This window comes from Hemitrygon akajei, chromosome 4 (genome assembly GCF_048418815.1).
Source record: "Hemitrygon akajei chromosome 4, sHemAka1.3, whole genome shotgun sequence".
Lineage (NCBI taxonomy): Eukaryota > Metazoa > Chordata > Chondrichthyes > Myliobatiformes > Dasyatidae > Hemitrygon > Hemitrygon akajei.
The window spans coordinates 190,317,211-190,342,936 of NC_133127.1; the positions used below are offsets into that span (position 1 = coordinate 190,317,211).

A 25,726-nucleotide genomic window follows, 5' to 3' on the forward strand; every position below is an offset into this window, starting at 1 on the left:
TATCTGCACCCACTCTGGCATTGAAGTCACCCAGCAGAACGAGATGTTCTTTGCAGGAGAAATTCCTGACGGTGGCTGCAAGACTCTCGCGAAACTCATCACTTGCCTCAAATTTGGAGCACAGTGTGGAAGTGTACACACTGACAACACTACCTTCAGTAGTGTTGAGGCAAAGAGTAAGAAGTCGCTCAGATCCAGTGCTGCCTGGTTCCACCATCTTCATCAATGTGTTCCTCACTGCAAAGCCTACTCCGTGCTCTCTGGGATCGTCCCTTGCCTGAAAAAGGTATAGATTTCTCCTTTAATTTGCCCAAGTCAACCAGACGTGCCCCCAGAAGAAGGGTAGCTATGTCAGTGTGAAGTATTTTGAGCTCCTCGTTTGTTGCAGCTGCTTTCCTGACATCTTGGAGGTTATCAGAGAGGCCAGACAACATTGTCCAAGTATTCCAACATCCCGGTTTTAGAGTTGGTCTCTTTCCCTGTGTTGTCTTGCCTGGTGGAGTATTTTCAATCTGCAGTTCGGAAAATACCCAATCCCTGTAATCCAATGAAGAAAGCAGATTGTGATGGGACAGCACATTTTCGACTGGGGGCTGCCCAGTTTAAGGTGGCCAGTGGCTGTCCAGTGACATCCAGGAATCTCTCCCACCATCGGAAACAAACCCTGGCACCATGTCCTACATCAGCTGAGTGGAGTGGCTTATAATTGTCAACTGCTGCTTCCTGTATTGTGTCAAGACCATGAGGCAAAGCTGGAGTGTCCTGTCCTGAATCGTGTTGATGCTGCAAGGTGAAGTCAAAACTCAAGCCGGTACAGAAGCCGGGGCAGTACGATATGAAGAGGAAGCTGTTGCCCATGCAGCAGGATCCCCCTTTGCACACAACTGATTAAACCCAAGCAAAGGCAGAGACTAATACAGTCTGGCACCAGCAGCGTCGCAGGAGTGACCAGTCAGCATTGAACTCGACGTTGGATTGCCTTAGAGATTCCACCTTCAGGTGGCCAGTCCCGAAGCCTTACCCATGAGTGGGTATAGCTGCAAGACAGCAGAGGTTCGAGATCAGAGATTTCCTTTTTCTTGATGAGCTGCCTACCACGGCTGGCAAGCCCCATCTACCCGAAGCGATTGGTTTTAAGGCACCAGTAACCCTCCTTTGCCCCTTTTCCAGTCAGCAGAAATGCTTCCACCAGGCCTAGTAGCTAAGTCACACATGAAAGCCTGGAGCTGGACTTGGTTGCCAGAGGCTATTTGAGATGCAGGCCGTAGGGAGCATTTAACTGGTAGTGGGAACTTATCCCCACTGCCACTCCTAATTATAACAACTTCAAGGTACCTGGCATATATGTACTTTGATAATAAAAAGTCCTTCAAGTTTTGAACTTTATAAATTATCCCTAGAGTGGGCTGGTGACCGGAGAATAAGGGCTGAGTTGATAGCCATCTGAGAGAAACTAGTTACAGGGAAATAAGAAGGGGGCTGGGACTGATGGAGATGTTCTGAAAACAGGTGTGGGCTCAATGAGATGAATGGTTTCCTTCGAAATCACAGGGAAATACAGGATCGGCAGAGTAGTGTAGCACTTAACACAATGCAGTGTTCGATAGCTGCCACTATCTGTAAGGAACTTTTACGTTCTAGCCCGGAATAAAGTTCTGTGCTGTCCAGTCTCTTCCCATAACTCAGTCATTTGAGTCGTGGCTCCAGCCTTGAAAATCCTTTTTGCACTCTGTACAGTTTAATAACATCCTTTTTATACAGAGGGCAGCCTAGCCAGGGTAGTGGAGTAGTTAGCGAAACGTTTTGCAACGCTAATGATCAGAGATTGGAATTCAATTCCCAACGCTGACTATAAGGAATTTGTAAGTTCCTCCCATGACCACAAGGATGCCGTGAGTTCCTCCCATATTACAAAGGTGGACATGGTAGGGTTAGTCAGTTGTGGGCATAATATGTTGGCACCAGAAGCCAGGCGGCTCTTGCAGGCTGCCCAGCACAATCCTCGCTGATTTGATTTGAAGCAAGCGATACATTTCATTGTATATTTCGACATACATGAGACAAATAAAGTTAGTCGTAATTTTACCTGGACGTGCCTCTTCCAAGAACTCCACCGGGAATTTCAAAGTATATCTACTGATGCTTGAGTGATGATTCCCATCCACTTCCAAAAGCTGTATCCGATCTCAGATACCTTTCTTTTGCTGAGCTCCAGATGTTCTCTTTGCCCTCTGCTTCCTGATTGCTTTGAAATTGAAAGGGGGTGTAGTCTGAAATCCTTTTGACTTTTACCTCCCTCGTTCCACCTCTCCTTGTACAACAATAGAGTCATACATCATAGAAACAGGCCCGTCAGCCCAACTCGTCCATGCTGACTGTTGCCCAGTGAGGTTGGCTCATCTGCCTATATTCCACTTATGGCCCTCTGAAGCTCTCCCAATTCAGGGTCTCCCACCCTGGGGTCCACAGACCCCTTGCTTAATGGTTCATGGCATATAAAAGGTTAGGAGCCTCTGAAAGATGGTTAATCAGAATCAGGTTTATTACCTGTGACATATTTCATGGAATTTGTTGTTTTGTGGCAACAGTACACTGCAATTGTTACATGTCATCGTTGCTTGGATTAACTGTAAGCGTCATTTAGGTGCGCCTGGACGAGGTGTGGGGATGGCATCATATGACAAATGGGTGTAGGCTTTTTTTTATTGAATTCAGAAGGTTTCTAAAAATTTCTGCAGCTGAGCGATGCAACGGACTGTGAGTTACCAGAGAGAGAGTGAGTTGAGTTGAGTTAGTTGAAGAGTTCACTACAGCAGTGGGCGTTCCCAATATTTCTCCATGGCCAGAAGATTGTGATAATTTGCGGCACACACTGCATATTGGATACGTGACTGTCACTTTGTATGATCCATACTTGGATTTCTGGAGCATCCTGTGGTGACCACTTTTTGTTAATCTATACACAGATCCAGGTGTGTTACATGGCGACCACTTGTGTTAGGGAATATTCCGTGACCGTCACCTTGTGATATCCCTACATGGATTTTGGAACTTGGGCGTCACTTTGTTATCCCTCCGTGGACTCTAGTATTTCAGTGACAACCACTCGACCTCTGGAGTCTTCTGTGACTGTCACCTCGTTATCCCTGCGTGGATCGTGTGTGTTACGTGACGATCACTTGTCCTCTGGAATTTTCCATAATCGTCACCTGGTGTCATCTTAATGTGGATTCATGAACCCTTCCTCACAGACACCAGTGCCTGTTCCCGTGGATTCTGGAACCTTCTGGATTGCCATCCTAGGACTCTGTTTGAGTAAGACTTGGGAGGAAGTGTTTCCAGACCTCCACAGTTTGTGAGCTAAGATGCAATGCACGGTTAAATTTTGGTTAGGGGAGCAATTGTTTTAATTGTCTGTATTTTGGGTAGGTATTGAAAATATATTTGTTTAACATTATAATCTGTGGTCTATGGCTGCTGGCACGTAACAATACATAATTTAAAAAAACTGTGATTTACGGTAAGAATATAAAAATAAATAGTGCAAACAGAGAGGGCAAAATGGTGAGGTAGTGTTCAACGACAGTTCAGGAATCTGATGGCCGAGGGGAAGAAGCTTTTCCTGAATCATTTGACTGCGAGTCTTCAGGTCATATTCCTGCTTCCTGGTGGTAGCAATGAGCCTCTGGCCTTAAGCCTATGTTCACATCCCCTCCCTGGGGATAAAAGATACGTTTATGCACCTCAAAGTTGAAAGTGAACTTATTATCATTGTAAGCTTGCAAGTGACAGCTGCCACACCCCTGTATACCACTTTGACAGGCAGGCTAAACCAGGTGAGGGTAGCTGGCAGGCCTCGTAACACAGTGAGATGGGGGGGAAACCTGGCCCAGCATGCAAAGTCAGCTTCTGGCAGACTGAGCAGATAAGATCTGTAGTCAGATCCAACGGCCGGGAAGTCAGTACTGCCACGCTTCGTGGCGAGCGAAGGGCATGACAAGGCACAGAAGACGTCATGGTCAACATCTGCAACCAAGGAAGATTCCAGCTGTGACGCTTCTTCATATCACTGGACCCGGATTTCCGAGGTTGGGAGAGTGGAACTGCCCCAGTGCAACAACGGCTTTTCTACTTCAAAAACTCCCACACAGGTTTCCTGCCATCGTCAGACGCGATGGACAACTATAGTGACATTTCAGTTCGTATATGTCACTATATACTAGCCTGAGAGTCATAATTTGTGGGTTTTCACTATAGAACAAAGAAACACAATGGAGTCAGTGACAAACTACACACAAAGACAGATAAACGACTGACGTGCAAAAGAAGAAAAACTGTGCAAATACAAAAAAAAACAAATAATTATAAGTAATACTGAGAACATGAGTTGTAGAGTCCTTGATTTCATGATCTTGTATATCTCAATCAGCTCACCTCTCAATCCTCCATATTCCAGTGAATAATGTCCTAATCTACACCACTTTTCATGTAACTCAGACCAGGAAACATGCTGGTAAATCTTTTCTGCACTCTTCAAGTTCAAAGTAAATTTATTGTCCAAGTACACCACATACAACTCTGAGGTTTGTCTTCTTGCAGACATATGCAGTAGAAGTGGCATATGATAGCATAGTGGTTACCACAATGCTTTACAGTTCTGGCGACCTGGGTTCCGTTCCTGCAGCTGCCTGTGAAGATTTAGTACATTCTCCCCGTGACTGCATGGGTGCTCCGGTTTCCTCCCACAGTCCAAAGCTGTACCAGTAGGTAGGTTAAGACCATACGACAAAGGAGCAGAAGTCGGCCATTCGGCCCATCGAGTCTGCTCCGCCATTTCATCATGAGCTGATCCAATCTCCCCTTTAGTCCCATTCCCCCGCCTTCTCACCATAACCTTTGACGCCCTGACTACTCAGATACCTATCAATCAATAGGTAATTGTAAATTGTCCCATGATTAGGCTAGGGTTAAATCAGGGATTACTGGGCAGCACGGCTCGAAGGGCCAGAAGGGTCTATTCCAAGCTATATCTCAATAAATCAATGAATAAAATAAAAAATAAATAAATCCAAGAATAGAATCAATGAAAAATTGTGTTTAGACTTAACAACACTTACGTTTCTTTCACGTTTAACAGCAGTCTTCCTTATGACAGGATGACCAAACTGTACACAATGCTCCAAGTGCAGCCTCACCAATGTCTTACATAACTGCAGCGTAATTTCCCAATTCCTGTACTCGATCCCGACAATAAAATGAAAGTTCTCTTTCATCTCCTCTTTTCCTTAATGTTCACCGACTGAAACCTACTGTTCTTCAAGCTTTCATCACGGAGTTATAATCTTCCTCGAGTCAGCCCGAATGCCATTGGAAGTACGGAGTGTCATATAGACATGGAGACAGGCCCTTTGGCCCCAACAGTCCATGCCGACCCTGATTCCAATTAAAGCTTATTTTGCCGTGTTTGGTCCTTGTCCTTCTAAATCGTTCATATCCCTGTACCGGACTAAGTACAGTACTGTGCAAAAGTCTTCGGCACCCTAACTATATCAGAATCAGGTTTCATATCATCAGCATATGTCTTGGTATTAAACCCTGTTCTGATTCTGATATCGCTGAGGTGCCGAAGACTTTCGCACAGTACTGTAGTAATTGTATGTGTTGCACAGTATTGCTGCCTCAAAAAAACACATTTTATGAAATATGTGAGCAATGATAAACCTGATTCTGATACGGGTCTCTATTATGGACTGAGACTGGGAAGGGGTCAGGGAGAGAGGAATCATGGTTGGGAAAAGGGGGAGTGACATTCTGTAATGATCAATAAGCCAATTGTTTGGAATCAAATGGTCTTGCCTGGTGTCTCAGGGCTGGGTGTGTCAGCACCTGCGCCACCCCCTGCCCATGACACTCCTTCTCAGTCACCTGACCCACACCCCTCACCATTCCCAACATCCTTTGCTCCCACCAGATTTACAAGCTCTCTCTCTACTCCACGTTGACAAATACATTACTGCGCAAAGTCTTATGTACTCTCACTATCTCACTATATATATATAGACTGTGCTGCAACACACAGCTCGAACCACATCATCAAGTTCACCGATGACACGACCGTGGTGGGTCTCATCAGTAAGAACGATGAGTCAGCTTACAGAGAGGAGGTACAGTGGCTAACAGATTGGTGCAGAGCAAACACCCTGTCTCTGAATGTGAACAAAACAGAAGAGATGGTTGTTGACTTCAGGAGGGCACGGAGTGACCACTCCCTGCTGAACATCGACAGCTCCTCAGTAGAGATCGTTAAGAGCACCAAATTTCTTGGTGTTCACCTGGTGGAGAATCTCACCTGGTCCGTCAACACCATTTCCATAGCAAAGAAAGCCCAGCAGCATCTCTACTTACTGCGAAGGCTGAGGAAAGTCCATCTCCCACCCCCCATCCTCACCACATTCTACAGAGGTTGTATTGAGAGCATCCTGAGCAGCTGCATCACTGCCTGGTTCGGAAATTGCACCATCTCGGATCGCGAGACCCTGCAGCGGATAGTGAGGTCAGCTAAGAAGATCATCGGGGTCTCTCTTCCCGCCATTAGAGACATTTACACTACACGCTGCATCCGCAAAGCAAACAGCATTATGAAGGACCCCGCGCACCCCTCATACAAATTCTTCTCCCTCCTGCCATCTGGGAAAAGGCACTGAAGCATTCGGACTCTTACGACCAGACTATGTAACAGTTTCTTCCCCCAAGCTATCAGACTCCTTAATACCCAGAGCCTGGACTGACACCTTACTGCCCTATTGTCCAGTTTATTATTTATTGTAATACCTGCACTGTTTTGTACACTTTATGCAGTCCTGGGTAGGTCTGTAGTCTAGTGTAGTTTTTTTTTCTATGTTGTTTTTTACGTAGTTCAGTCTAGTTTTTGTAATGTGTCATGTAACACCATGGTCCTGAAGAAACGTCCTGGTCGAAATGACAATAAAAGTGACTTGACTTGACTTGATATATATATGATAATATAGCCTAAGACTTTTAATTGTACCTTTTTTATGTACCTTTAATTGTACCATTCTTAATGTATCTACCATAATTCTTCCTCTGGCAGGTTATTCCACCCTCTGGGTAAAAAACATTGGCCCTCAGTTTCCTATCACATGTCTCCCCTCTCAGTTTTGATGAAATATATCCCGTCTGAGTGGGCAACAGTGGTGGGATAAGAAACTATAATGTGTTCAAAGGGACTGCCATTCGTGGTTAAGGCATTTTGAAGGAAAATACCATAAATTAGAGCCACTTGACTCATTGAGTCTGCTCCTTCAATTATGGCTGGTTTTTTTCCCACCTCATTCTACCCCTCCAATTTTCCTTGCAGTCAAAAACCTGTCATTCTCTGTTTTAATACACTCGATTTTCCAGATTAACTCTAATTCTATTGGCATGTCTTATATAACTGAATTTTCCTCCAGCCGTTGGTCGTTGCACAATTCCAGTTTCACAAGTCACGGAAAATTAGTTTTCCAATGCACTGACCAATGTCTATTGGCACATAAGGCAACACTGTACATTTCACATGACCAATATTACTTCCATGTATAATCTTTTCTCATTTTAACCCCTTTTAAAAGTGTCCTGATTTGTTCTCCTTCCAATTTTCTTCTAGGAGGAAAGTCCACCAACTGGGAAGGTGGGATCCGTGTTCCAGGTCTCCTCCGATGGCCTGGCGTCCTGACAGCAGGCAAGACAGTCCATGGACCAACCAGCAACATGGACATCTTCCCAACAGTTGTCAACCTGGCCCAAGCAACGATGCCAAGTAACCGGTAAGCAGATGGGTTTGTGGAGGGAGGTGGACGGTTGCTGACATTCTGTTCTAACAACAAGGAGGTCAGGTTGAGGACGGCATTTGTGGTCAAGATGTTTACTGTGGGCAGGGAGGCAAAAAAACCCCAACATATGACAAAAATTCTGGGAAAACCACATACAGGTATGCGTCGCTTAACGTCCACGATATGTTCTGTGAAATCGGACATTATGTGATTTGGACGTTGTGCAAACACTATTATATACTTAGCAAACCTAACTGTAGTGTACCTGTATTGACGAAATAGCCAAAAACTTACACTAAAACTGTATAGTGTACACTATACTGTAAAGATGTCAACAAAATAGAGAAAGTACAGAGAAGATTTACTAGAATGTTACCTGGGTTTCAGTACCTAAGTTACAGAGAAAGGTTGAACAAGTTAGGTCTTTATTCTTTAGAGCGTAGAAGGTTGAGGGGGACTTGATAGAGCTATTTAGAATTATGAGGGGGATAGATAGAGTCGATGTGGATAGGTTTTTTCCATTGAGAGTAGAGGAGATTCAAACAAGAGAACATGAGTTGAGAGTTAGGGGGCAAAAGTTTAAGGGTAACATGAGGGGGAACTTCTTTACTCAGAGAGTGGTAGCTGTGTGGAACGAGCTTCCAGTAGAAGTGGTAGAGGTAGGTTCGATACTGTCATTTTTAAAAAAAATTGGATAGGTATATGGACAGGAAAGGAATGGAGGGTTATGGGCTGAGTGCAGGTCGGTGGGACTAGGTGAGAGTAAGTGTTCAGCACGGACTAGAAGGGCCGAGATGGCCTGTTTCAGGCCCGTAATTGTTATATGGTTATAATACATACATACACTATAAATTTTTATTTCATTTTAAACTCTTTAATTTTTTTCACTTTTTAAACTTTTATGTAAACACTTTCTTAGCCTATATTACACATAATTTATCATTGTGCGACATGCCTAAATCCCGAGCAATATCATTCACTGGTTTTCCACCTTCATATTGTTTAATAACCTTTTGTTTCACTTCCAAATCAATACTTCTCCTTTGCCTCTTGCTGCTGCTATCACTAGGAGTGGTTTTGCTATGTTTGGAAGGCATGATGCACTTTACAGCAATATTTTCGAAAGAAAATTAAACAGAGAGATAACGCTACTACACTCAAGAGACGCGCGATACACGAGATTGGTTACATCCGCTACGTCACGTTCTCCGATCGGGACTACGGACCTATATGCAATTGGACGTTGTCCGAATGGTGCACACCTGTAAACAGAAAACCACACAAGCACGAGAAAATCTGATGCTGGAAATCCAGAGCAACACTCACTGGAGGAACTCAACAAGTCAGGCAACATTTATGGAAGTGAATAAACAGTGGACATTTTAGGCCGAGGCCCTTCTTCAGGACTGAAAAGAAAGGGGGAAGAGACCAGAATAAAAAGGTGGGGGTGGGGTAGCTAGAAGGTGACTGGTGAAGCCAGGTAGGTAGGAAAGAATAAGGGCTGGAGAGGAAGGAATCTAATTGGAGAGGAGAGTGAACCTTAGGAGAAAAGGAAGAAGGAGGGGATCCAGGGGGAGATGATAGGGAGGTAAGAGGCCAGAGTGGGGAATTGAAGAAGAGGGGAGGAGGATGGTATTTTTTTAAACAGTAGGGAATTTGATATTCATGCCATTGGGTTAGAGTCTGTCCAGACCGAATATAAGGTGTTGCTCCTCCACCTTGAATGTGGCCTCATCTTGGCACAAAAGGAGGCCATGGACTGACATGCTGGGATGGGAATTAACATGTTTGGCCACCAGGAATTTCCCCTCTGGCAGATGGAACAGAGTTGCTGTAGATGCAGGAAATCTGGATTAGCACACACAAAATACTAAAGGAACCTAGAACGTAGACCAGGACTTCCGCCCACGATGTAGTGTTCTCTAGATCAATCTAACCATTCCCTTTTACATAACCCTCCATTTTTCTATCATCCGTGTGGCCATCTAAGAGTTTCTTCAATGTCCCTAATGTATTTGCCTCTATCACGACGACACCCCCCCCCGCAACATTTTCCGTACACCCTCCATCCTCTGTGTATATAATCTACCTACAACATCCCTCCTACACCTTAAAATTATGCTCCCTCTCATTAATCAATTCTGCCCTAGGTAAAGGTCTCTGGCTGTCCAGTCGACCTATGCCTTTAATCATCTTGTGCGTCTCATTCAAGTTGCCTCTCATCCTCCTTTGCTCCAAAGAGAAAAGCCCTGGCACGCTCAACTGAACCTCATAAGACATGGTTTCTAATCCAGGCAATATCCTGGTAAATGTCCTCTGCACCCTCTCTAAAGCTTTCCACATCCTTCCGAAAATGAGGTGACCAGAATTGGACACGAAACTCCAGGGAAGGATGCTCCAGCAAACTACAGATTTTCTCCTGTTTACAATACTCCAGGTGTGGTCTAATCGCGGTTTCATAAAGCTGCAACATTACCTCACAGCTCTTGATCTCAAAGCTCAAAGTAAGATTTATTATCAGAGTGCATGTATGTCACCACATACAACCCTGAGCTTCGTTTTCTGCGGGCATACTTAGCAAATTATAACCATATAACAATTAACATATAAACAGACCATATCGGCCCTTCTAGTCCGTGCCGAACGCTTACTCTCACCTAGTCCCACTTACCTGCACTCAGCCCATAACCCTCCATTCCTTTCCTGTCCATATACCTATCCAATTTTTTTTTAAATGACAGTATCGAACCTGCATCTACCACTTCTACTGGAAGTTCGTTCCACAAAGCTACCACTCTCTGAGTAAAGAAGTTCCCCATCGTGTTACCCCTAAACTTTTGCCCCCAACTCTCAACTCATGTCCTCTTGTTTGAATCTCCCCTACTCTCAATGGGAAAAGCCTATCCACGTCAACTCTATCTATCCCCCTCATAATTTTAAATACCTCTATTAAGTCCCCCCTCAACCTTCTACGCTCCAAAGAATAAAGACCTAACTTGTTCAACCTTTCTCTGTAACTTAGGTGCTGAAACCCAGGTAACATTCTAGTAAATCTCCTCTGTACTCTCTCTAATTTGTTGACATCTTTCCTATAATTCGGTGACCAGAACTGTACACAATACTCCAAATTTGGCCTCACCAATGCCTTGTACAATTTTAACATTACATCCCAACTCCTATACTTAATGCTCTGATTTATAAAGGCCAGCATGCCAAAAACTTTCTTCACCACCCTATCCACATGAGATTCCACCTTCGGGGAACTATACACCATTATTCCTAGGTCACTCTGTTCTACTGCATTCCTCAAAGCCCTACCATTTACCATGTATGTCCTATTTGGATTATTCCTACCAAAATGTAGCACCTCACACTTATCAGCATTAAACTCCATCTGCCATTTTTCAGCCCACTCTTCTAACTGGCCTAAATCTCTCTGCAAGCTTTGAAAACCTACTTCATTAGCCACAATACCACCTATCTTAGTATCATCTGCATACTTACTAATCCAATTTACCACCCCATCATCCAGATCATTAATGTATATGACAAACAACAATGGACCCAGTACAGATCCCTGAGGCACACCACTAGTCACCGGCCTCCAACCTGACAAGCAGTTATCCACCACTACTCTCTGGCATCTCCCATCCAGCCACTGTTGAATACATTTTACTACTTCAATATTAATACCTAACGATTGAACATTACTAACTAACCTTCTGTGTGGAACCTTGTCAAAGGCCTTACTGACGTCCATATAGACTACATCCACTGCTCTACCCTCCTCAACTTGCCTAGTAACATCTTCAAAAAAATTAGTAAGATTTGTCAAACGTGACCTTCCACGCACTAATCCATGTTGACTGCTCCTAATCAGACCCTGTCTATCCAGATAATTATATATACCATCTCTAAGAATACTTTCCATTAATTTACCCACCACTGACATCAAACTTACAGGACGATAATTGCTAGGTTTACTCTTAGAACCCTTTTTAAACAATGGAACCACATGAGCAATACGCCAATTCTCCGGCATCATCCCAGTTTCTAATTACATTTGAAATATTTCTGTCAGAGCCCCTGCTATTTCTACACTAACTTCCCTCAAGGTCCTAGGGAATATCCGGAGATTTATCCACTTTTATATTCCTTTAAAGTTCTAGTACTTCCTCTTCTTTAATCATCATAGTTTCCATAACTACTCTACTTGTTTCCCTTACCTTACACAGTTCAATATCCTTCTCCTTAGTGAATACTGAAATTATAGAACATTAACTGTAAACAGGATCAGTAAACTGTAAACAAACTGTGCAAATGCAGATAATAAATAATAAGCATGAGATAACAAGATAAAACAGTCCTTAAATGAGTGTAGCTATTTCCTTTTGTTCAAGAGCCTGATGTTCGAGGGTAGTAAATGTTCTTGCATCTGGTGGTGTGAGTCCTGAGGCTCTTGTACCTTCCACCCGATGACAGCAGTGAGAAAAAAGCATCCATTTCCCCGACTAATGAAGACCAACAGACAAGGTGCCTTCTTAACCCTCCTATCAAGTAGCATAGCAACTTTAGGTACCTATAGACATGGGCTCCAAATCTCTTCGTTCCTCCTTGCTGCTAAGACTCGTGCCAGGAATGACTGTTGCCAGAACATTCACTGTTCCTTTTCCTCATATACACTGTCAGAGCTGCTCAGTTACTCTTCTATTTTGTGTGCGTTGCTCTGGCATCAACACAGACTTGCTGGCCCAGTCTGCTTCCTGTATCCATGTGACATTGTATTAAATAAAGCGTGAAGGTAAAATATTTCAGGGGAACATGAGGGGGAACTTCTTCACTCAGAGGGTGGTAAGAGTGTGGAACGAGTTGCCATTGCAAGTGGTGCATGCACATCCCATTTCAACGTTGAAGAGAAGTTTGGATAGATACATGAATGGTAGGGGTATGAAGGGCTACGATCCCGGTGCACGTCAATGGCATTAAGCAGTTTAAATCGTTCAGCATGAACTAGATGGGCCAAAGGGCCTGCTTCTGTGCCATATTTTTCTGTGACTCTAGTTCTTCATGTTTCTTAGAGTAGCTGTAAGAGATGTTTAAACTAGTAGTAGTTACTCATTGTAAATCCTGAACTTGTTAGTTTGTAATAGAATTCCTTAGTGCAGTGATTCAGGGTGGGGGGCATTGTTGGGGGTGAAACATTATAGAATCGTTATAGAAGTTATTGCAATATTCCGGTATTTGGGGAGGTGTTCCTTAAAATTGTATAAAACGGTATGCGACAAGCTTTTCACTGTTCAGTGATGCTTGTGAATATACCAAAACTATTCTAAATCTAGTTCCCTTTAAAACTCCTGCCGCTCACCCTAAAGATTGTTTTCGATATCCTCACCATGAGTCACCGTCATGAGAGGGCACAGCCTCGGAAAAGAGGGGCGTCCCTTCAGAACAGAAACAAGGAGGAATTTCTTCAGCCAGAGGGTGGTGAATCTGGAATTCATTGGCACAGACGGCTTCATTGGGTATACTTAAAGTGGAGGTTGATTGGTTTTTGATTAGTCAGGGTGTCAAAGGTTACAGGGAGAAGGCAGTAGAATGGGAATGAGAGGGATAATAAATCAGCCATGATGGAATGGTGGAACAGACTCGATGGGCTGAATGGCCTAATTCTGCTTCAACATCTTATGGACTTCCCTCCTCTCAGACTACTACCTTCCCTGACGTATGGCCAGAGTAAGATCGGCCAACTGCTTTGCTCCAGCAAGTGAAATGTAAATCTTATTCAATTTAATTTTTTATAAATATATACTGTATATTTCTTATTGTAATTTATAGTGTTGTTATTATGTATTCAATCTACCACTGGTTCCTTAAGGTTGTTATAGCCAGGGATGGTGGTGAGGATAAGCTCTCATTAGTGTGTGTCTCAAATAGCTTCTGACAACCAAGACCCACTCCTACTAAACCCAGCATTTCTACCAACAGGAGAAGGGGCAAAGGCTGGTTACTGCCCTCTTAAAACCAGTCGCTTCAGGCAGACGGGGCTCGTCAGCCATGGTTGGCAGCTCATCTAGGAGAAGGAGAACTCTGATCTCAAACCTGTGCTGCCTTGCGGCTCCACCCACTCATGGGGAAGGCTTTGGGAGTAAACCCCCAGGGAGAGCTCCAGAGCTGGAGCCCCTATGGGCAGTCCTATGTTGAGTTGAATGCTGACTGGCAACTCCTGCAAAACCGCTGGTTCCTTTGGATTCATCAGCCACGTGGGCAACAGCTTGCTCCCCATATTATGTAGATAGCGGGGACGCAATATCCATGGTCAACCCTGTCTAACTCTGTACAGCTGCTGCAGGGCGACAGATTTCATGACATTATACCAGCGATGTTCAGCCTGTTCCAGATTCCGATTCTGATTGCTTTGACCCTTCCCTCTTGCAGGATAATTGATGGCCGGGATTTAATGCCTTTACTCCGAGGTGAAGTTCAGCAATCCGAGCATGAGTTTCTCTTCCATTACTGTAACAGTCACTTGAGTGCAGTTCGCTGGCATCCGAGGAATGGTAAGTCCTTTGCATTGAATTGGCAGTTGGTGGGTTTGGATTAGTGTGGGTTTGGTTCATGATTTCGTTGGTTCACTTACGATTTTCCTTCAGCATTATCTGTTGACTCCATGGGTCACTTGAGATATTTAGATGCCCTTTCTCATTCACCTGTACCCCAACTGTTAGATGCCCTTCCTATTTAACCTGTGCCAGAGGAGGATGTGGGAGATGAGCTCCCACTGCCTATTAAATGCTCCCAAAATAGTCTCTGACAAGCAAGTCCAGTTCCTGACCTTAATGTGTGGCTTGGCTCCTAAGCCTGGCAGAACCGTTTCTACTGACAATCGCTTCAAGAAGATGGGGCTTGTCAGCCGAGGTTGGAAGCTCATCAAGGAGAAGGCAAACTCTGATCTCGAGCCTCAGCTGCCTTGCAGCTACACCCACTCATGGGGAAGGGTTCAGGAGTAAATGCTGTGGAAAAATTTGGAGCCAGGGTCCCTGAGGCAGTCCTACATTGACTGGCAACTCCTGCGACACCACCAGTGCCACACTGTATTGGTCTCTGCTGTCCCCCTGGACTCAACAGCTGCCTGGCGAGGGAAGCCTCCTGCATGAGCAACAATTTGCCCTCCATTACCGTACTGCCCTGGCTTGCGTATCGCATAGACTGCTGGGATACAGCATCCATGATCGACCCTGACCAATGGAGGGTCGCTGATATGCAAAAGTAATTACAGCAGGGTGATATTTCATACACCTGACAGATTTACAGTGCAGTAGTCACGTGAATGGTAGCTGCAACAGCAATGCTTTCAAATAGGATTTTTGTTTACCATTTCAGTAACATTTCAGATTGATAGATTTCACATTTCCATATTTCTCCTGTCACCTCAACAAAATTACATATTTTAATACTTAAAACCAATTACATAAACTTTTAATAAGGCAATGACCCCTTTCTTCTGAGAGTTTAGTTCCATAAGACCATAAAATGGGCCGGCTCAGTAACACAGTGGTTAGCCCACACTTTGCAGTACCAGCGACCCCTGTTCAATTCCCGCCACCCCTGCCTGTAAGGAGTTCGTACGTTTCTCCCCATGACCATGTGGGTTTCCTCCGGATGCTCTGGTTTCCTCCCGCAGTCCAAAGATGTACCAGTTAGTAGGTTAATTGGTCATTGTAAATTGTCCTGTGATTAGGCTCGGGTTAAATCGGGTTGCTGGGCGGCACGGCTCGAAGGGCCAAAAGGGCCTATTCCGTACTGTATCTCAATAAATGGGGCCATTCAGCCCATCGAGTCTTCTCCGCCCTTCGATTATGCCTGATTTATTATCCCTTTCAACCCTGTTGTCCTGAATTTACCCCGTAACCTTTGACACCCTTACTAATCACGAGGATGATTAAGTGGAAAATCTGTGGAATTCATTGCCACAGGTGGCTGTGGAAGGCAAGTCACTGGGTATATTTAAAGGAGAGGGTGATAATTTCTTGCTTAGTGAGGGCATCAAAGGTTATATTCTTTACACAGAGAATGGCAAGTGTGTGGAACACACTGCTGGGGTAGCAGTAGAGGAAGGTACATTAACATTATTTCAAAAACTCTTGGGTGAAACGTGGATGAAAGGAAAATAGATTAGGAGAGAAGAGTTAGAATGATCTTTAGGCTTGATTGGGACAACTTAAAATTTACTATGCTCCTGATTCCTGTATAGTAGTTGTAGTATAGGATGCTGTGGATACAGTGAGTAGACACAGTAACACTGGGCAAGGAACAGAAGAAAGCAATAGTAATAAATGTGGCAATCCCGAATGACAGCAACATCAGGAAGAAAGAATATGAGAAGCTGGAGAAATACCGCGGCTTGAAAGAACAGATAGAGAGGATGTGGAAGGTTAAAGCCAGAGTAATCCCAGTAGTAATAGGAGCACTTGGAGCTGTGACACCTGGACTTGGAGAGTGGCTCCAACAAATCCTGGGAACAACATCTGGGATCTCGGTCTAGAGGAGCGCACTACTAGGAATAGCACGGATACTGCGCCAAACCCTCAAGCTCCCAGGTCACTGGTAGAGGACCCGAGATAAAATACACATACATATCTCCCAATATGTATGTGTGTGTGTGTGTGTGTGTGTGTGTGTGTGTGTGTGTGTGTGTGTGTGTGTGTGTGTGTGTGTGTGTGTGTGTGTGTGTGTGTGTGTGTGTGTGTGTGTGTGTGTGTGTGTGTGTGTGTGTGTCTCTATAGATATATATAAATAGACACACACACACGCACAATCCACACTATCCTATAATATTCAGATATGTAATGTATTGCTCTCTGGTCACATACGTGTTTGTATAAGTATGTGTGTGACAAGAGAACAATACATATTTGAGATGCATTCTATATTCAGTTGTAGTTTATAGCTAAGCAGGAAGGAATGGAGTGCATTTAATTTTTTCGTGTAATACTTGAGTAATATTATTAATATATTATTTGATTAAACATTTTTTGTTTCCATAATTCATTGTTAGTTATATGTAAGAAGTGTGTGAATGCTGTACGTCATTACACCAACATGTCACACATGAGCACTTCACTAAAAAGAAAAGCTAGAGTAAGTATACAGGTGTCCCTGGCTCCTGTGTTTGCCTTTCAATTAGTTTCTGGATGTACAAATCAGAACAGGTATGTCTTTGGAATGTGGAGGGAAACCGGAACCCCCAGAGGAAACCCACATGGTCACGGGGAGAACATACAAACTCCTTACAGACAGTGGTGGGCACCGAGCCCCAATCAGGTATCACTGGTGTTGTAAAGCGTAATTCCTACGATATTGTGGCCACGCTGTGGCAGTATGTTATGTCCTCTCAGCAGAGTACGCCTTAAAGCAAGGAGCATATTGGGTTTCGCTGCAGTCGAGTGTGTGTGTGTGTGTGTGTGTGTGTGTGTGTGTGTGTGTGTGTGTGTGTGTGTGTGTGTGTGTGTGTGTGTGTGTGTGTGTGTGTGTGTGTGTGTGTGTGTGTGTGTGTGTGTGTGTGTGTGTGTACACACGTACGTTACAGCGAAGCGGCTTCACAAGTTTGATGAATGTGACAGAAGACCCTGATTACAAATAAGCACATTAACCATTTATTTACAGACAAACAGTAAAACGTTCAACCGACCAAGTACTCATCTATTCCACCCTAAGTTACAAAAGCTACAACACTGAACATTCAGTAATGCTTCAAACACAACAGGTACTTCGCTAAGGTTTCCAAGTTACACAACTACAAAACTAAGCATTCAACAAACAAATACTTAGCTAAGTGTGTCTGTGCACCCTCCTAATTCTACAGCGTTCTTTCCCAGTGATTCCTCAAAACTAATTGCAACCTCAGTGTGGAGAGGAGTCACTGGAGACAAGGGAAAACCAGCAAGTCTCTCTCACATGAGCTATTCTTATACCCCCGGGGCTCCAGGAACTGGGCACCGGTGTCATGGCACACAAGGCAACCAATGGGAAAGAGCTGCTACACCTCTCGAACAGGCCAATCAACATCCGACGTGGCGGCAGCAGCTTTCATAGTATAAACAATATTATAGTGATTTAAGGTGTTTCCAATGCAGTGCAGTGAGGGGTGTAATAGAGAGTGGGGTGCAGTAATTGGAATGGTTGATCTGATTAACTATGTGGATGCAGAAACTTTTAGAATCACATGAAGTTAACGGAGATCTGTTAGAGGTATACAAAATTTTGAGAGGTAAATGTAAGACTTTTTCTCCACTGAGGTAGAGTTAGATGAGAAATAGAGGTGATGAGTTAAAGGTGAAAGGTGAAATATTTAAGGCGAACATGAGAGGGAGCTTCTTCACTCAAAGGATGAGGTGAGCGTGGAAGGAGTTTGCTGGGTTGGTAGTGTCCATAATAAATTTCCTTTGAACATTGTTCTCTCTTTCACAGACACTGCTGTATGGAAAGCCCACTTCTTCACACCTAACTTCAACCCAGAGGGAGCACAGGGTTGCTTTGACACACATGTCTGCTTGTGCAACAGACAATTTGTCAGCTATCATGAACCACCTTTACTCTATGACCTACTGAGAGACCCATCAGAGACGTCACCTGTGACGCCTGCCTCTGAACCACGCTACCACCAGATCTTAAAGGTGTTGTTGGCAGCGGTGGAGGACCACCACAGGTCAGTGACAGCTGTCCCCAACCAGTTGTCTGTCAACAACGTACTGTGGAAGCCATGGTTACAGCCTTGCTGTAGTACGCTGTGGCAGAGCTGTCGGTGTAGCAACGAGAGAGACAACGGACCACCAGTGGATTCTGACTCTTCCCTATCCGATGCCTGACCAGACTGTAATCTAGATCTATAAGAAGCAGGCGATGATGTGGTGGCCTTCCTTCACCTTCCACTCTTGGAATTCTCTTTGGACTTCCTTTGCTCTGTTCTTTTCTTACTTTCTCTTCTTCCTTCCTCCATTCCACCCCTCCTTTCTCCCCTCACTCCTGTACTCTCCTCTCTAAACCCCTTCCCTTCCCCCTCTCTGTCTGACCCCTCCTCACCTCTCTGCCCCCTCTGCTGAATATTTAATACTTCAGTAACATTTGAGTAATCTTGTAAATATATTGTTTCATTAAGCATTCTTTGGTGTTTATATCATTCATTATGGCTATGTGTAAAAATATTCATGAATTGCATGCATCATCACACTACTACAGGCTACATGTGGGCCTCGCTTAAAATAAACAAAGTTGGATTCATATTTCAGACTCCCATGTCTTACTTTGAAATATCTAATGTTTTGAAGGTACAAAGGTGTTAAAACGAACCCGAGATGGCTACCAACCTGTTGAAATGCAGCGAGATGTTAGTGTTTAAAAAAGCACAGCAAGCAGTGGTCAAGTTTTTTTAAAAAGCGCAGTACATGTTCTTCAGAAGGAAAGATACAATCAACTTTATAAAACAGGCAGAAAATGGAAGAATTCATGAGTTCATAAACACTGAGTACATAAGTGATAATAATCATTAAAAAAAGTAGAAGTCACTGGCTATATCAGGAAGATTGACACGTTTGATTGAACCAGAGATAACAGGATTTTATATACTGAATGGAAAGAGCAATATTTTGAAGCAAATTAATAGCCAATGAGAAAAAAAGTACCAATTTTGCTGAGCACATTGGATTTAAGGGTATGCAAGACCATCAGATATAGGAGCAGAATTAGGCCATTTGTATGTGTCCTACTTTGTTACATTTTCTGCAACTTTCACCTTTAAATCTGCAATGGTCTGATGAATCTGAGCCCCTGCCACAACAGTAACACCATTTGTTCAGACGGGTTGGTTTCTGTTTAGAGGTTGCAATTTTGTTCATGCTCACGTTCATTCTTGACAACTCAATTGTGTCTCTGTCTGCTGTTTTCATTGCTACAGCAACTTCAACTGCTCTTTTAAATATGAGTTGCACTGCAGTTAGGAGCCATTTTTGAATGCTTTCTTGTAAGATTCCACAGACTGAATGATCTCTCAGTGCATCAATAAGCCTATCATTGAACTGACAATGTTCAACCTCTTCACAAGAAAATCTGTAGATATCAGAAATCCAAGCAACACACACAAAATATTGGAGGAACTCAGCAGGCCAGGCAGCATCTATGGAAGAGACAACATTTTGGGCAAAAACCCTTCTTCAGGACTCAGGACAGTCCCAATGAAGGGTCTTGACCTGGTATGTCAACTGTTCTCTTAATCTCTTTAATTCAGCCATGTACACTGAAATGGACTTCCCTTCCTTGTGATTTCATGAATGAAACCTAAAGTGTTCTGCAATCAACAATGGTTTTGGTTCTAAGAGTTAACAGATTACTTTCATCATATCAGGAAAGATCATTTCTGCTAGTTTGGTTGGAGCAGTTAAACTTTGAAGCAAAAGCCTGTGTCCATCCCCCTCAAAAAATAGGTATATCACTTTGGATACTGTTGGGGGAGATTGACCTAACAGAGGAAAATCACAGTGGTCAGGTCTCTGACACGGAGTCTGGCTCTGCAACTCAGATGGGGGGGGGGGGGGGGGGAGGTGGAGAGGAGGTGAGCTGTGGTGATAGGGAATTTGTTAGGGGAACAGAAAGGAGGTTCTATGGGCAAGAATGAGATTCCCAGATGGTATGGTGCCTCCTGGGTATCTGACCGGGACATCTCTAATGGAGTCCTCAGCATTCTCACATGGGAGGGTGAACGGCCAGATGCTGTGGTCCATGTAGGTACCAATCACAAGGTTCTGCAAAGGAAGGTCAGGAGTTAGGTACTAAGTTAAAGGGCAAGACCGCCAGGGTTGTGATCTTGGGATTGCTACCCATGCCACGTACTAGTGAGGCCAGAACTGGAAGAATGTGCAGTTTAACATGTGGCTAAGGAGTTGGTGTAGGAGGGAGGCCATAAAATTTTTGGATCATAGGGCTGTCTTCAGATACATAAAGTATAAAAGAGAAGCGAAAGTGGATATCAGACCACTGGAAAACAGTGCAGGAAAGGCCACAGAAGGACTTGAATTAGAACAACAGGCAAAGAAATGGCAGATGGAATACAATGTCAGGAAGTGTATGGTCATGCACTTTGGTAGAAGAAATGAAAGGGTTAACTATTTTCTAAATGGAGAAAGAATATGAAAAACTGAGGCACAAAGGGACTTGCAAGTCCTTGTGCAGGATTCTCTGAAGGTTAATTTGCAGGTTGAGTCTGTGGTGAGGAAGGCAAATGCGATGTTAGCATTCATTTCAAGAGGACTAGAATATAAAAGCAAGGATGTACTGTTGAGATTTATAAAGCACCTATGAGGCTTCACTTGGAGTATTATGAGCAGGTTTGGTCCCCCTGTCTTAGAAAGCTGTGCTAAAACTGGAGAGGGTTCAAAGGAGGTTCAGAAAAATGATTCCAGGATTGAATAGCTTGTCATGTGAAAAGCGTTTGATGGCTCTGGGCCTATATTCACTAGAATTCAGAAGAATAAGGAGTTTCCTCATTGAAACCTATCGAATGGTGAAAGGCCGTGATAGAGTGGATGTGAAAAGGATGCTTCCTATGATGGGAGTGTCTAAGACCAGAGGACACAGCTGTAGAATTGAGGGGCATCCTTTTAGAATGGAGAGGAGGAGAAACTTCTTTAGCCAGAGAGTGGAGAATTTGTGGAATTCGTTGCCTCAGGCACTGTGGAGGTCAAGTCTTTATGCACATTTAAGACAGGTTGATAGATTCTTGACTGGTCAGAGCATAAAGGGATACGGGGAGAAGGCACAAGACTGGGGCTGAGAGGAAAATTGGATCAGACATGATGGAATGTCAGAGCAAACTCAATGGGCCTAACGTGCAAATTCTGCTCCTATTTCTTATGGTCTTCACCCCAGCCTCCTTCCCTTCTCCCTGCCCTCTCACTCCTCCCCCCCCCCCCCCCCCCACTACCTCATATTCTGCCCACTCTTCTTTCTCTCTCTATCTCCAGTAAGGAGAGTTAAAAGGGACTTAAGGAATTACTTTGTGGGGGTGGGGGAGCACATGAACATTATAGGCACTGCGACCTTCTCCTGCACTGTTGAAGCCTTATTAAATGTACCATTTTCCTGTCATTATTCATCAGTTCTTCTCTCGCCCTTCTTTTGGGGAAGCAAAAGTGACCTGCTTTTAAAAATAAGACCAGAAGATATAGGTGCAGAATTAGGCCATTTGGCCCATCAAGTCTGCTTTGCCATTTCCTCATGGCTGACCTATTCTCCCTCAGCCCCAATCTTTTACCTTCTCCCTGTATCCCTTCATGCCTTTACGAATGAACGGTCTGTCAATCACTGCCTTAAATATGTCCAATGACTGGGGCTCCACAGCCGCCTGTGGCAATGAATTCCACAGATTCTCCCTCTCTGCTGAAATCAATCATATTGCATTCTGAAGTTTGTCAAATAATCTTAAATTTGTGAGCAGCAACCAATTGGAAAGCGTTGTCAACACTGGGTAACATTCTGGCTATGTACAGGAAGACATTAATAAGATTTCGCCATAGGTTTGCTATTGGCACGTTAACCATGATAGATAAATGAGACAGAGAGAGACCCTATTAGGAGAATTAAATGTCCAAATAAGACCGAGGGACTGAGTTATCTGTGGTTTTTGACACACGAACCATTACTGACACAAGCTAAAAATGTCTCAGTATCTCTCTCATTTACTCTGCTACTGAATGTGCCTGATGATGCTTACTACACTCAGTGGCCACTTTATTAGGTACACCTGTTCATTAATGCAAATATCTAATCAGCCAATCATGTGGCAGCAACTCGATGCATAAAAAGACGTGGTCAGGAGGTCCAGTTGTTGTTCTGCCCAAACATCAGAACGGGGAAGAAATGTACTCTAAGTCGCTTTGACTGTGGAATGATTGTTGGTGTCAGACGGCTTGGTATGAACATCTCAGAAAGTGCTGATCTCCTGGGATTTTCACACACAGCAGTCTCCAGAGTTTATAGGGAATGATACAGTACTGTGACTGAAAACAACTTGTTAATGAGAGACACACGAGTGCATCTGCAGATGCTGGAAATAAATTTAAAAAACACAAAATGCTGGCAGAACTCAGCAGGCCAGACAGCATCTATGGGAGGAGGTAATGACGACGTTTCGGGCCAAAACCCTTCATCAGGAGTGAAGTAACATGGGAGAGTGGGGGGAGGGATGAAGTAGAGAGCTGGGAAGTGATAGGTGGAGGGAACTGGGCTAGGGGGAAGGTGGAGAATTATGGGAAATAAAAGAGAAAGAAAGGTAGGGCTGGGGGGAGATTATAGTGAGGGGGGAAAAAAGAGAAAGAGAACCAGACTGAAATAATAGATAGGGATGGGGGTAAGGGGGGGTCAGGGGTATCAACGGAGGTCTGTGAGTTGGATGTTCATGCCGGCAGGTAGGAGGCTACCTAGGCGGGAGATAAGGTATTGCTCCATCGACCTGCGTGTGGCCTCATCTTGACGGTAGAGGAGGCCATGGACAGACATATCGGAGCGGGAGTGGTCTGTGGAATTGAAGTGTGTGGCCACAGGGAGATCCCGCCACTGCTGGAGGACTGAGCGTCGGTGTTCGGCGAAACGGTCTCCCAGTCTGCGGCGGGTCTCCCCAATGTATAAATGGCCACATCAGGAGCACCGGATACAGTATATCACCCCAGTTGACTCGCAGGTGAAGTGGTGCCTCACCTGAAAGGACTGTCTGGAGCCTGGGATGGTGGTGAGGGAAGAAGTGTGGGGGCAGGTGTAGCACTTCTTCCGTTTGCAGGGATGAGTGCCCGGACGGATGGGGGGGATGAATGGACAAGGGAGTCGCGTAGGGAGCGATCCCTGCGGAAAGCCGAGAGTGGGGGGAAGGGGAAGATGTGGCTGGTGGTGGGATCACGTAGGAGGTGGCGGAAGTTACAGAGGATTATACGTTGGATCTGTAGGCTGGTAGGGTGATAGGTGAGGACCAGGGGGACTCTATCCCTGGTGGGTTGGCGGGGGATGGGGTGAGGGCAGAGGTGCGTGAAATACGGGAGACGCGATGGGGGGCAGAGTTGATAGTGGACGAAGGGAAGCCCCTTTCTTTAAAAAAGGAAGACATCTCCTTTGTCCTAGAATGAAAGGCCTCATCCTGAGAGTAGATACGGCGGAGGCGGAGGAATTGAGAGAAAGGGATAGCATTTTTGCAGGAGACAGAGTGGGAGGAGGAATAGTCTAGGTAGCTGTGGGAGTTAGTAGGTTTGTAGTAGACATCGGTGGATAGGCTGTCTCCAGAGATAGAAACAGAGAGATCTAGAAAGCGGAGGGAGGTGTCGGAAATAGACCAGGTGAATTTGAGGGCAGGGTGAAAGTTGGAGGCGAAGTTAATGAAGTCGACGAGCTCAGCATGTGTGCAGGAAGCAGTGCTGATGCAGTTGTCGATATAACGTAAGAAAAGAGGAGGACAGACACCGGTGTAGGCTTGGAACATAGATTGCTCCACATGGCCAACAAAAAGGCAGGCATAGCTAGGACCCATGCGGGTGCCCATGGCTACACCTTTAGTTTGGAGGAAGTGGGAGGAGCCAAAAGAGAAATTGTTAAGGGTGAGGACTAATTCCGCGAGGCAGAGAAGAGTGGTGGTAGAGGGTGACTGGCTGGGTCTGGAATCAAGGAAGAAACGGAGAGCTTGGAGACCTTCCTGGTGGGGGATAGAGGTATACAGGGACTGGACGTCCATGGTGAAAATGAGGCGGCGGGGGCCAGGGAACTTGAAATCTTTGAAGAGATGTAAAGCATGGTCACCTGCGAGTCAACTGGGGTGATATACTGTATCCGGTGCTCCCAATGTGGCCATTTATACATTGGGGAGACCTGCCGCAGACTGGGAGACCGTTTTGCCGAACACCGGCGCTCAGTCCTCCAGCAGTGGCGGGATCTCCCTGTGGCCACACACTTCAATTCCACAGACCACTCCCACTCCAACGTGTCTGTCCATGGCCTCCTCTACCGTCAAGATGAGGCCACATACAGGTCGATGGAGCAATACCTTATCTCCCGCCTAGGTAGCCTCCTTCCTGCCAGCATGAACATCCAACTCACTGACCTCCGTTGATACCCCTGCCCCCCACCCTTACCCCATCCCTATCTATTATTTTAGTCTGGTTCTCTTTCTCTCTCTTTTTCCCCCCTCACTATAAACTCCCCCCAGCCCTACCTTTCTTTCTCTTTTATTTCCCATAATTCTCCACCTTCCCCCTAGCCCAGTTCCCTCCAGCTTATCACTTCCCAGCTCTCTACTTCATCCCTCCACCCACTTCTTATCCCCTCTCCACCATCCCATGTTACTTCACTCCTGATGAAGGGTTTCAGCCCGAAACGTCGTCACTACCCTCCTCCCATAGATGCTGTCTGGCCTGCTGAGTTCTGCCAGCATTTTGTGTTTTTTGTTAATGAGAGAGGTCAGAGGAGAAGGGCCAGACTGGAAGACGACAGTAGCTGAAATAACCACACATTACAACAGTGGTGTGCAGAAGAGCATCTCTGAACGCACAACACATCGAGCCTTGAAGCAGAGGGGCAATGGCAGCAGGAGACCACAAACATACACTCAGTGGCCACTTAACTAAGTACAGGAGGTTGCTAATAAGGTAGCCACAGAGTGTAATTGCACGGTGCTTTATTAATTACAGAAGACAACTTGTTTTATCATATTGGTAAGCAGTTTGGCCTTCATAAATCATAAAAGCATGCAGACATGGTCAAGAGGTTCAGTTGTTGTCCAGACCAAACATCAGAATGGGGAACAACAATGTATTGAGCTCAGGAGTTGGGATGGAATGTTGAAGTTGTATAAGACATTGGTGAGGCCT

The 25,726-nt window shown here is 44.7% G+C and overlaps 1 protein-coding gene across 2 annotated transcripts in view; it reads left to right on the top strand.

The window, feature by feature from the left end:
- LOC140727047 (steryl-sulfatase-like) overlaps positions 1-19,111 on the top strand; it is an 88,319-nt gene extending 69,208 nt beyond the window's left edge. For both annotated transcript variants that reach the window (XM_073044240.1, XM_073044241.1), the window contains 3 exons: positions 7,667-7,826; positions 14,268-14,389; positions 18,300-19,111. In XM_073044240.1, the coding sequence (XP_072900341.1) occupies positions 7,667-7,826; positions 14,268-14,389; positions 18,300-18,697 (680 nt within the window). In that variant the 3' untranslated portion in view covers positions 18,698-19,111. The remainder of the gene's footprint in view (positions 1-7,666; positions 7,827-14,267; positions 14,390-18,299) is intronic.
- Positions 19,112-25,726: the final 6,615 nt, after the last annotated feature.